This window comes from Pteropus vampyrus, unplaced genomic scaffold, assembly GCF_000151845.1.
Source record: "Pteropus vampyrus isolate Shadow unplaced genomic scaffold, Pvam_2.0 Scaffold31, whole genome shotgun sequence".
NCBI classification, from domain to species: domain Eukaryota; kingdom Metazoa; phylum Chordata; class Mammalia; order Chiroptera; family Pteropodidae; genus Pteropus; species Pteropus vampyrus.
This window is the reverse complement of record NW_011888812.1, coordinates 10,496,056-10,508,639: the sequence shown is the minus strand read 5'-3', so window position 1 is coordinate 10,508,639 and position 12,584 is coordinate 10,496,056. Positions and strand designations below refer to the sequence as shown.

The following is a 12,584-nucleotide window of genomic DNA, read 5'->3' as shown; positions in this document are numbered from 1 at the left end:
ATTAAAGTATAAGGAAATAAAAACAAGCCATAAACTGACCACCTACATTAATCAGTTAAGTGATTTTTATTTAGTACATTTCCTTTCAGTATTTGTATATACATTTAAAAAATAAAATTGGAGTTATACTGTATATAGCTTTGCCAACATTTTTCCATGTCACTAAATTTTAAAAAATATAATTGTTAATAGATGCTAGTATTACATTGCATGGATATATTATTTCATCATTTCCCTAATAGTAAATATTTATATTATTTCAAGGTTTCTTGTTTTGTTCTTTAAGTTAAAGAAGTATTCTGAGATAGTACATTTAATGTTTGTAATGCTCAACAAGATTGTCACAAACCTGGGAACCAGATGTCAGGCTCACACCACTATCTGCGCTGATCTGGGACTTTTTCTCCTCTGTCTCACCAAGGTCAAATACAGGTTTGATTACTTCAGGTCCTGAGTAAGGGAAGACTTCTGTTACTCAGTACGCAAAGGCCAGGGGCAGGCTGGTGACGGGAGTGAGACAGCAGCGCGGCCTGGCCCCAGACCTGTTCAGCATGTCCCCGTCACCTTCCCAGGGACTATCCCCCCGCCGCCAGGCCCCACTGGGAAAAGTGGTCCCTAGACGCCTTAAGAACCAAGTAGGAAAAATTAGACCTGGTCTCAAGGGGTTCTATAGCCGTGTTCCAAACCTGAGAAAATTCTGAGCACATCATCTTAAAACAGAAAAGCTCCACAAACAAATGTCTAAACCATATTCTACTGTACTCAGAGTCAGAGCTCCAATGGTGCCTGAAACTATTTAAGGGTCCCCAGATTACTCAGTGCTTCCCAAATGTGTCTAAAGGGGTTAGAAAAAAATGGGCCCAATGAGATACCAGTTGTGTCCATGGACACTGCCTACTCCCACCCTACAACTTCTGCGTTTGAGATAAAAACCACACCCATTTTCCCCACCCACCCACAGTGGTATGGCAGAAGGACAGAATGACAGAAAGCAAGAAAGCGTGCCTAGGCAAGCCACCAGAGAGGGTTGGGAAGCTACAGACTCAACACGGAGGGACAGCAACCATCTCTGCCAACTGTGCCCACAGGCCTTCTAATGGGTGAGGGAGATATCAGCCAATGAGGGGCACTGAAATAGGCAAAAGTTCTCCCCACCAACTCTGAAGCAATAGAGAACCAAGTTCTAAGGGATTTTACTCAGTAGATGCCTTGATTACAGCCTGATTGCTACGAGGGGAGGGAGAAAGAAGCAGCCTATAAGCCACATTATCTGTGAGTCACATACTACCTACCTGCTTTCATTCCAAATACCCACCAAGAGCAAATTTGGGGTGGGGCTGACAAAGGGAGCCTGCCCCAACTGGGCCTGGGGAGTTGGCAGGTATGGGAGACTTGGGAACAGGAAGGGGCATTTGTTCCTTACTCTGTTTTTCCATAGCTTTTTGCTTTTTCACTTCCTGGTGCTTGTTCCACAATTCTACCCCAGATGCAATGTAAGCAGGAGAGAAAGACAGAGAGTGTCAGAGGCTGGTCAGACAGGCGAAATGGAAACCCGCCCACCCAAGCTGATTGGTCTCAGGCATGAGATTACAAATGAAGAGATAAAAAGAGATCTTCATTTTGGGGGGTTAAAAACCAAGAGATCTAATGTCTTACCCTAGCTCATGAACCGAAGACTCTAAATTCCTAACCCTAACCTCAGTGCGGTAGTAAAAACTCTGCAGAATGTTAGAGCTTGAAGGGCCTTTAATCAAGCTCTTTGATTCTGGCATGAGGAAACTGATCCTACAGAGGCTGGAGTACTTCATCAAGATCATGTCACATAGGATCAGTTTAAACTTCCACCACACCATATTCTCTCTGCCAAATGAGCTGGGCAAGGGCAATTTTGAAAGATTTCAGATAAGATAGACGATCACCTCAAGCAGCCAAAGGGTTTTCAGAAGCACGGGCATAAATCTGTTTGATTCACTGGATTGCACAGAGGCCACTCATGCAGGCAGCTGGCGTTCCTCCTTGTTGCTACCAAAAAACCCAACTCATCCTCAGAATCAGTGCCTGTCCTAACAAGAGACCCATTCTCAGTCAGCCATCTGAAAATCCGGTAGAGGTAAGAGAACATTAAATGGTCAAGAATAGCATCTTTAAGGAGGGGTAAAGAAGAGAGAATAGGGATCCTAGCAATTCTTTTCCCAGAAGAATTTTAGAGTCTACTTAGTTCAGTTCCCTCGTTTCCCAGAGGAGGAGTAGAGACCCTGAGATGGGAAGTGATTTGCTCAAAGCTGCACTCTTGGTTGGGGGCAGGTTAGTACTTTCTCTAGAATATCACATTAGGCAGAAGAAAGGCAGGGTTGATTGCTTCTAGGACAATATTTTGCTGCCTATAGAGGTGGAGCTCCCCTAAAAAGGAAACTGGTTTCTCACTATCATTTATGAGAGCATAAGACAACTGCTAATGGTTGTGGCAAAGAGGCATCCTTTAGAAGCATATTGCCCAGGGACCTAAAACCAGAAAAAGATAGGACCTAGATGATTCAAAGTCAAGTAGGGAGTGAGTCACATAGAGGTGACACCCAGAGAGTTCAATAGACTCTACCTCAGTGGGGACGGAGAAACACCAAACATAAACAAGCTCTTAATTCCAGTAAGGAAAGGTTTAAAGAAAAGCTGACTCATAATCTATATCTTGAGGTCCAGAACCCAGGAAAATGGGGTTGCCAGACACACACCAGAGGAGCAAACCTGAGGGCAGTGTAACGGTTGAATGGGGGAAAACTGGCTTTAAGACCCACATGATCATTAATTTTACAGCCCAAAGATGCATCTGTACACTTCCTTATCACTTTCAAGAGCTCACGTGGCCTCTCTACTATGTGAAGAAATCCAGATGTAAATAGAAAGAGGGACAAAGAGTACAGCTCCGACTCCCTGCACTAAGCCTCATTGGGCCCCGTGAGTAAAACTTCCATGTTAAGATGTAGGTGGAGGTGGCTGTAAATGAAGCATAGGGGATAGAGAAGTAAAAAGAAGTACCATCAGAAATGGACATAGATCTCCCTTCCTCTCTAGAAAGCAAAGCATGGGAAAGAGAAAGGCAGGATTCTGGATGAATTGAAAGGAGGGAGAGATAGTTAAGAAGCCAGACCACTCCACCACTCCAAACACAGCGATACATACCAATAGATGCTACAAAGTTCTCTTCTTTTAAACTTCTGGTGTCTGGTTCCTTAGGGCCCTTTCCTGTAGCACTTGGTGCTCGTGGTTCCAGCTGGGGAACTCTCAGCTGTGCCATAGCCTTTGGGTCCCCCCGCCCAGCCAGGCCAGGATCCTTGCCAACTAGTGTATTTACACTCTCTGTTGGACTTCTCTTCCGCTTGTCTGGTTCTGAGGAAAAGATCAAACATCGAAAGAGGTTGAAAGAGTGAGTGAAAATCAAGGTATGAAAATGAGACGAAAGCATAGACACAGGAGGATGTGGAAAAGAAGTACAAAGAGACAAAAACTGACATCTTACTTTGCATGACAGAAAAATATCTACTACATATAAACATGTACTAGAAAATAAAACCCCAAAGCCTGAATAAAAACAGCTCGGCACTGGAAAATTCGTCAAGGGGACAAGTTCGTTTTCTTGAGAGACAAGTGGGAGAGCTGTGGACGGCATGCTGCCCAGCTGGTACGAGCCTTACCTTTGCTGTAGTAGTGGGTCTGAGCGATCTCCAGAAGCCCGAAGATGCTGGCCATACCACCCAGACCCGCGTGGGCATAGGACTGCTCCAGACTGAGTATCATGCACTTGAGCAGGTCCAACATTCCCTTATACACCTTTCGACTGATCTCCTGCAACAATAACCCAGGGCTAGAGTTAGCAAACTGCCTTTGGTGTCCATGTCCCTCTGCCCACTTGATCCCGGCTCCCAACCCCAAACACTGACCACGTCCGGGATGATGTCCTGCCGTGCGTCGTCCTCTGACTGCACCGTGCGGTTCAGCTTGCTCAGGACAAAGACTCGCAGCTGCTCGCTCTCCAGCAGCCGTCGCACCTTTTTCATGTTGAGCCAGCCAACTCCCTGGCCGTCCAGCACGCTGTGCACCACCTCCTTCAGGAACTGCTGGTTCTCACTATGGGTCCCACATATCACTTCTGTGGTCATCAGCCCCTTTGCAGAGCATCCCCTCTTTCACTAGACTAGCTGTCTGCCTCCAAGGGCAAAACACAAAGCCAAGTCTCTGAATGTCCAAGTCCACCGCACCCCTCCCCCTACCACCTCTCCAGAGAGCCTGGTTTGCCCGAGTATCCACCACTGCTGTCTCTCTCCTCAACACCGTGAGCTACTGCTGTTGCATGAGACTGAGTCAGAATGGGAAGTGCTGGCAAGAATTGATTTCATGTACCCAACCGAGAGCTTCTCTCCCACTCTTGAGTGTCCCTAAAGTTTGGTACAGAAATCATGACCTCTCTCCAAGAACTTTAAAAACAGCTCTGCCATTTGTTACCTAGAATTGCTGGATCGACCCTGTGGCGATGGAGGCTCTCTCTTCACTGTTGGGCTGTGTTTAATGACAGATGACTTCTGGTCCACTAAGGCCCTCCTGTTTCCTATAGCCGGGAAAGTAGGAACGAGAGATGTCACTGCTGCAGTCCAGCAGCTAGTGTCAGCACAGCCCCAGGGAGCTATGTTCCGCACCCATTTCCCAGAAGGGCTGGATGAGGGTGGTACCAGGGCATCACACATAGGTAGGAACCAGCCATGGCAATGTGGAAGAAGTGGGGATGGAGACTCAGACCACTCCGCATGCACCAGCAGCATGCCCCATGGGCAAGCATGGGCGTCACGGGGGGGGCGGGGCAAGGCAGGTCACTCATGTGATGCCGCTTGCTCCATGAGGAGGATGGCCGTCAGGCAGGCACAGAAGATGCTAGGAAAAAAAGATCATGCACAGCTCACGGGCAAGACCCACCTTCACCACTCCCGGGGCCGGCTTCAGTAACAATCTCCATTAGAGTATTTAGCCCAAATACTGGGACACAAAATACACAATTAGTAGGTGCGCCACGATACCGTAACCCCTATACCCCTCAGTGGCGCTTAAGTCAGATAATCTGAGCATTCTCCCAAAGCTTAGTGCATATAACTTTGGTTCTCAGGCACCTCAGAGCTGGAAGCCAAGTGATCAGGAGACAACCAAGGCTCTAAGAAAGACCATCCCTAAGACTATGGCCTCTCAAAGCCAGGGGCAGGGTAAATGACACCAGGAGCCTTCAAGTATTACACAGGCACATGCATGAAAGAGAGACCACTGGTTTTCATGAAACATCGAGCACAGGGGTCCAGAGGGCCTGCGGGTATGCAGAGGGAAGAGACCCATCTTGCAGATGCTGTCATGGGAAGTGGGGTAGAGGTGTGAGGATGGGTGGTGGATGGGAGTGACAAGTGCAGCAAATGAAGTGAAGCATCAGCATGCAATGTAAGTGTTTCAATTGTTCTCCTCTTCAACTGTATCAGATGAAGCCAGTAACACCAACACCTTTCCATCCCTAACCTACTGAGCCATGTGTGGATTCACTCTACAGTGCTCTACCCCGCTATCTCTGACGTCCTTAGCTCCCTACACCACTAGGTCTGATGTCCTTTTGCCCATCTATCCTACGTTCCTACCCCCTTCCCAAGAACATTCCTTAGATTCCTGACATTCCTAATAACTGGGAAAGGAAGTCAGTTAAAAAAATACATGAAGCTGCTTCTTACTGTGCTTTCTAATGTGATTAAATATTTTAGTGCTTTCTACTGTGGTTAAATGTTTCAGCACAATATCTAGAGAAAACAAAAGTCATTAAACTGAGAAGAGCCCCTCAAACTGTCAGAGATCACTAATAAAAATCAAATATGGTCTCAACCGTCCCTAGAAGCCATCCAATATCACCTGGCCCACTCATAGGCCCTAAGTTGACATGAAGCCAAAGAAAGAGGCTCCTTGACTCCATAAACATTGTCAGGCTCTTTACAACCATCTTCAGTGGGCCAGCTCCTTGGGATGGAATTTGTCTAAAGTTCAAGCAGTAGAAACCTCACAAATAACTGATGGCACCAGATGATTCCTATGTTAATTATGTACCTCTCACAAAGTTCCCTCTAGAAACAGCAGTCATCCCACAGCTGCCATTATCCTAAATGATATAACAGGGCCTTCTCTTTAGCTACAAAGACAGTTTCTATCGGAAATCCAACAAGAGCCCATGATGTGCAGTGAAAGCCATGAGAAGCGATATAGAGGTAACAATCAGATCAAAGGATTCATCATACACAGGGTTCCTGAAAAGCACTCATAGGTCTGAAATATATCTCAGAGAATCCCAGCTTGGCAAAAGGAGCGCTGTAGTTACCTTTTAGACTGGGGAAGGGCGTGGTCTTCTCCCGAGCACCTTTGGTGGGCAGTGTGAGGTTTGAAAGACTGAAGCTTGTACTGTGGTTCCGATACAGGCTGCCTATCAAGGGGAGGGTGTGAGAGCAATGACTTAAGGGGATAAAGAATCAGAGCATTATACTCCGATGACTGTACCATCGTCTTCATCTTTCTCTTTTTCAAACATAATCCCAAGTGCCTCTATGTTAGAAAGGACCAAGTCTAACTTAGAGAAAACAAAGGGGCCACACCAAGATTGCTCAAAACCCAATAACAACTTTCTCTATTTTCCATGATAATATCCAAGTCTCTCATCTACTGCTGACTTGGCATGAAAGTTGACACACTTCTGGTCTAAAGTTGGTGCTGTCTCTCCCCAGCTTCTGAAAAATCTCAGTCACAATGATCTCCTATGTTGGTTTTCTCTGGTCCCTAGTCTGTCTTCAATCTTTAACTGACACCACCTCTCATTTCTGGAAATATTCTCTATGCACAAAAGTCAATCTCACATAGATTTCAAAGCATGTTCATGAAAAAGTCCTTCATGAGACAAAAAAGACATTAGATATATACCCAAATCTGACCAGAATATTTCCACGAAATGTATGTGTAAGTGGATGATTTTTAATATAATGATTATTTTTCAGTTAACCAGCTATTTTACCTGAAATAGACTAAAACCTATAGGTATAAAGATAATGAACAATCTGTCCCTGATCTTTATTGACCTCCACTGAAAATACCTTCTTCGGTATCACCCAAATGACCTGAATTGGGGCTTGGTAATGTCAGCCCTATATCTGAAGTTCTAAGTGGCATCTGCCATGGGCAGGCCCTACTGGAGAGAAAGTGGGACAGAGGCATGAGAGAGCTGAAAGCACTTACTGGCAAAAGACATGATGCCCCCGAAGCCCTCGGTGCTGGTGTTGGAGACGGTAGAGGTGGGAGAGCTCGCTCGAGAGTCTGACTCTGCGTCTGAGTCGCTTGCCAGTTTCAAGCTGTTGGGCCGCAGCAGCTTTTGAGCCCTTGAATGCACAGTGGCACCTATGAGCCCCAGGCAGGGGTACCTAATCTTGGGCATGTGGGCTTGATGCTACACTGCAGTCACCACTCCCTTCCCACAGTTCCTAAATGCCTACATCAAAGCACCAGCCTCTGGGGTTGGGAGGACCGCGAGTGCATTCAGACTTCTTGGACTTTCTGATTAACCCTCACCCGGGGTCCACTGCAGTGAGGTCCTTCACTCACCCATCTAGAAGGAATCCCCAGGCTCTCACCGATTGCCATTGACATGTTGGCTGAATCGGGGAGTGTAACTTTCCCCCTGCTCATCATCATCTTCCTCAGGGGGAAAGCCATATTGGGGCTCGAAGTATGGATTGTCATAGGTTCGCTGGCGCACTGACCCCTCTCCAATTTCTGTCTGACGCCTGTCCATGTTCGATTTGCCAGTGCTGGGAAGCACAGTAGGGAGAGGCTTGGAGACGCCTACTGCTGCCTTATCATCCATCTCCATTGAGTCAGCAGTTTCCTAAGGGTCATATTAAATGAAAAGTAGTCACCTGGTGCTCAAGATGCCATCCCATTTTCTCAGCAAGGCCAAGCCAGGCCTGTCAGATTCCTGTCCTAAGGAATGTGTGAGAAAGATCTCTATGACCACTCTATTCTCTCTCCTCACAAACTACATGAGGGGGATTTTAGCTAATATTTGAACACAGTCTAACAACCTCCTTTGGGGTCAAATCTATATCTCATAGGCTGTAAGCTATAGGACCTATAGAGAGGAAGACAGGAAGATTGTAAAGAAAGAAGCAAATTAATAGCTTCATCCTAGCTTTGCTAATGAAAGTGAGGCCCGCCTCCCAGCAGTCCTTACTTATCCACTCCTCCCAGTCCTCACGTACAGAACTGGCTCCATGGATGATGGTACTGGAGCTACTGCTGGCGGTGGTGCTGGAGCTAGAGCGTGGTGGGGGGTTTTCCTGAGAGTTCTCACTGTCTGGGCCAGGTTCCTCTGCTTCCTTCTGGTTCTGCAGCTCATCAATCTCCACCTCGCTGGCATCCCCCAGTGCCGCATGTGTCAGAGGATCCACATCTGCCAAAACCCAAGGGTGGCAGGTATAGAGCACACCATTCCAAAACCCTATACCCTGCCCAGAGCTGGTCAATTTCTCTAAGTACACTTACTAGGAGTATCACCATTGATGTCACATTTCATCATTTCACTGACAAAGTCACCAAGGGAGGAGTAAGAAGAGCTTGAGTCATCATAATCCATACTATCACTGCCACTGCAGAGTGAAGAACACAAAAATAAAATAAAGAAAAAATAAAGAAGAGGCAGGAAAAGAATCAGCCCATCGGCAGTAGGAAAAATAAAAGTGGATCACCCTTAACTCAAGGCCAGGGAACAATATAAAATAAGGAAGCTAACACAAAACAATCAACCAAGATATAACCCAAGGTTTCAAAGGCTGATGTCTAACTCCTCTGAGATTTGGTCACTGTGCTACGCAAGGGCTAGTGAGAGCCCCTTTACCTTAAAAAACTGTTTTGCTGCCTTAAGGAACCGCTTACCTGTCATCAGTAGGGTCAGAGTCAGAGTCACGCTCTGGTGGCACACTCAGTGCCTCAGCCAGCTGGGAATTGCTATCATAGACGCGATAATGGATGGGCTGCAGCTGATGAGCATACCACTTTGGCTTGTCACCGATCAGGGCCGGATCGAACATGTCTACCCAAAGAGGAAAAAGAATAAAGTTAGCAACATGGGGAGAAAGAAGCAAGCAAAACAAAAAAGGAAGGCAGAAAAGTCTAAAGCAAAACAGGAATGGAAGGGGCAGGCCAAAAGATCAGAAAGGGAAAAAGTAAAGGAAAGGGCCATCAGGAGGACAAAGGCTGAAGTGGGGCAGAGCAGAGGGTAGGGAGAAGGTAGGGGGACTCACTGTTATGAATTCGCTGAAAGGCATAGTTGGTGGGGTTAAGGATCCATTCTCCAAAGTACTCCACAGCCTGAGTCCTGGCCAATTTCTCAGCAAAAGGAGTCTGCCGGGGACGTGAGGCTAGAAAGGAGCCCGCCTGAAAAGCTACCACAGGCCGAGGGAAGAGACGCAGGGTGCGGGTGTGCATCTGAAAGCCCTGCAGCACGTTGGCAGAGTTGAAGAAACGAACCATAGCCACTCTGGGGAGGAAGGGGAGGTGAGATAATCTGAGTCCCACACCCTGAAGAGTGAGGATTCCTACGATCCAAGGTCTCAGACCACCTTCCAGAGCCATTGGATAACGGGCTTCCAACATCAACATAAGAGAGATATCTTAAAAAATCAACAATCCTCTTCTTCACTCAAGGCCTAAAAGGCCTGTTAGAATGATGACTTATTTCTTCTCTTTGCTTTTACTAAGATGGCAACTATAATCCAATATGATATATATTTCATATGTAAAGAAACTCTGGCTCAGGGAAGTAGTCTGCCCCAAGATCACTGTGTAAACAGAGACCAATTTTAGAACTCATGATTGTCTAGTCTGCATGGTCGTACCTGGTTGCAACATCCACAGAATCTACATCATTGCCATAGATGAGTGGGTTGAATTCAGTGGAAGGTGTGGACTGCAGGTCATTAGAAGGCCTTCCCAAGAGAAGGGGGATCTCCTGGCCCTCATGGAATTTTTCCAGATTAAGGATTGGCTGGGTGTTGAGACTCATGCTGGCGAGGGCCTATGGAACAAGAAATCCCTTACTGAAGGCAGAATTCTGGGTAGCTAGCCAATCTCATCTCCTAGGAAAGAGCCTTCATCTTTAAAATAAGAATCCAAATATTTTAGCCTTTAGAAAATAATCTGCATTAGGTAGATCTTCAGCTTAAGCCAACCTGGCTCAAGGCAACTTGATCAAATCCAGGGCAATAGTTTTAAAATTTATTTTAGCCACGAAATCTTGTTTTTCAATTGAAATCTATGTGGAAATATAAACAACTGAAACTTCACCTTCTCTGAAAGACATAAGGAACCCAGAGCCTCACATGCTCGGTGCTCCCAACCTGAGACTCCATAAGGCAGTTTGAAAACAACTGGTCTAGACCAGTGAGCTTCTTAAATGTCAATGAGCATGAGAATCACTTAAGAATGTTGTTAAAATGCAGATTCTGATGCAACAGGTTTGGGGTGATTCTGCACTTTTATCAAGCCCAGGTGATGCTAGTGCTGCTGGTCCATGGACCACACTGAGTAGCTGGGGTAAGAATACAGGATCGATGAGCCCAAGATTCTTAGCTCCTACAAACATTCAAAGTACAATTCCATATATCAATCTCCCCATCTCATTAGTCATACTACAGCAATCATCGAGAATGAAAACACAGCAAAGGAAGACAGCTACAGAACTTTCTGAACTTGCAACCCTCACCAGACTGCAGTAACAAGATACCATATTACATCAGCAGTGGTAAAGCGAGTGAGAGTGAGAGGGATGACCCATTTAAGTTCAAGCAGATATCATCTAAAGGTACTGCTAAGCAACTCAGACAACACACAGAGAGAGATTCCTGAAGACCCTTCAAATGACAGCAGGGATTCCTAAAAAAAAAAAAAAAAAAAAAAAGAGAGAGCTATCTACTGGTGTTCCTACATAACACATACAGCAAGACAAAGGAATGAGGCCTTGCCATGTTTTACCTTCAGGTACTGTGTTCGGCATGCAGAAGAAGAAGAAAATCAATCAATGAAAAAATGCATTTAAGGGATTACTCAAAGAAAGGAATTTTTGAAGAAAGGATTCTATAGGGACCTAGGGATCAATTCAAGAGGAAAACAGAAAAAAAGCCAGATTGTCCTAACTCCTTACAAGACTGAGAGAATGATCAAGGCCATAAAGAATGCAGATGCAACAAGAAACAAAGTGAAGAATTGTTTTATTCAGCATTATAAGCATTAGAGGGTGGGAGGAAATACAGTGAATTAGAAGGAAGCTGAAAAGCCCTTTTGGAGAGCTGCCCTGCCACCCAGAAATGGGATACACCTCCTCTTAAGCCCACCCAAGGCGAAGAATACCTACTCTACCTGAAGTCCGAAAGGAAACAGGCCCCTACAGTAGCTGCCTGTCTAGAGCAGTCCTACAGCAGCACTGCTCCCCTTCCTTAACTGCACTCTTCACCTACCTGCTTTAAATGTTTTTTCAACTCTAATGATTCTGGTTCTGGCAGGACAGGTAGCACTTCTGCATTGGTGGGGGCAATCACCTGCACCAGAGAAAAGATAAAAGACACCACCTTAGAATCAATTGCTTAGGAATTCCTCTTACATAAGGGTAAGTGACAAGGATAGGAAGTTGTATATACGATTTTATCATATATATGTGAATACATACGTTATATGCCAACATATGAGATATACATATACACATGTATCTGATATACACACACACCTGAAAGGAAATGTATCTAAATATTATTGGTGACTATCTCTAGATAACAGGATTATGGTTTTTATTTACTTCTTTATACTTATTTGTACTCTCTAAAGTTTTTATAATGAACACGTATAAGGACTTCCTACCAAAGTTTGTACTCACACTGCAGAATGTTAATATATATTTATTAAAGTGCATGGAAAGACAGTTTCTTACTAGAAACTATACCCCTAGAAAACCATCAGATGATCTACACCACACGTATAATGGTCCCGCAACCACAACTACCCTAGTGCTCTTAGATGCAGGGGAGCACTTGACTCTGACAAAATTAAATCTTGTCATTCTTTGAGTCCTAACCAAGAGCCTATTAAACTAATAAAATAAAAGCAGAATTTAAAAATACATACTTTTCAATGACTCACACAATAGAAATCAACCACTAACTCAGGACCTCCTGGGAGTAATCTAGAAAAACAGAACACCATTCTAGACCCTATGATGCCTCAGCCAAGAATCTCACCCTATTGCTGTCCAGATCCACTAGCCATACATCATCAGGCATTTTGAAGTCCAGTTTGTAGAGGAAGAAGCTGGCAGGGACCCCGATGATGTATGGGGTTGGAGCCAACAGCAGCTGTGGAAAAGATAACGAGGATAAGAAATAAAAACAAAACCTATTGTGATCATTTATCAAGTCAGGATTTTCCTAGAAAAGGAAACAATCTCTTATCCAAAACCTTTGAGGGTAGATGTGTTCAAAATTCTGAAT

General features: G+C 45.2%; 1 protein-coding gene across 22 annotated transcripts in view; it reads right to left on the bottom strand.

Annotated features, from left to right (window-relative positions):
• Positions 1-12,584, bottom strand: part of MADD (MAP kinase activating death domain) — a 35,460-nt gene that overhangs the window by 15,660 nt on the left and 7,216 nt on the right. For 9 of the 22 annotated variants that reach the window (XM_011356950.2, XM_023528761.1, XM_011356949.2 and 6 more), the window contains exons 6-21: positions 12,336-12,449; positions 11,562-11,642; positions 9,945-10,123; positions 9,351-9,586; positions 8,983-9,139; positions 8,593-8,696; positions 8,310-8,500; positions 7,683-7,936; positions 7,291-7,430; positions 6,386-6,487; positions 4,963-5,022; positions 4,498-4,600; positions 3,936-4,122; positions 3,690-3,840; positions 3,178-3,384; positions 350-450 (exon numbers count right to left, since the gene is read on the bottom strand). In XM_011356950.2, coding sequence (XP_011355252.1) covers positions 350-450; positions 3,178-3,384; positions 3,690-3,840; positions 3,936-4,122; positions 4,498-4,600; positions 4,963-5,022; positions 6,386-6,487; positions 7,291-7,430; positions 7,683-7,936; positions 8,310-8,500; positions 8,593-8,696; positions 8,983-9,139; positions 9,351-9,586; positions 9,945-10,123; positions 11,562-11,642; positions 12,336-12,449 — 2,367 coding nt within the window. The remainder of the gene's footprint in view (positions 1-349; positions 451-3,177; positions 3,385-3,689; positions 3,841-3,935; positions 4,123-4,497; positions 4,601-4,962; positions 5,023-6,385; positions 6,488-7,290; positions 7,431-7,682; positions 7,937-8,309; positions 8,501-8,592; positions 8,697-8,982; positions 9,140-9,350; positions 9,587-9,944; positions 10,124-11,561; positions 11,643-12,335; positions 12,450-12,584) is intronic. The other 13 variants (XM_011356954.2, XM_023528762.1, XM_023528759.1 and 10 more) reach the window with 5 other exon arrangements.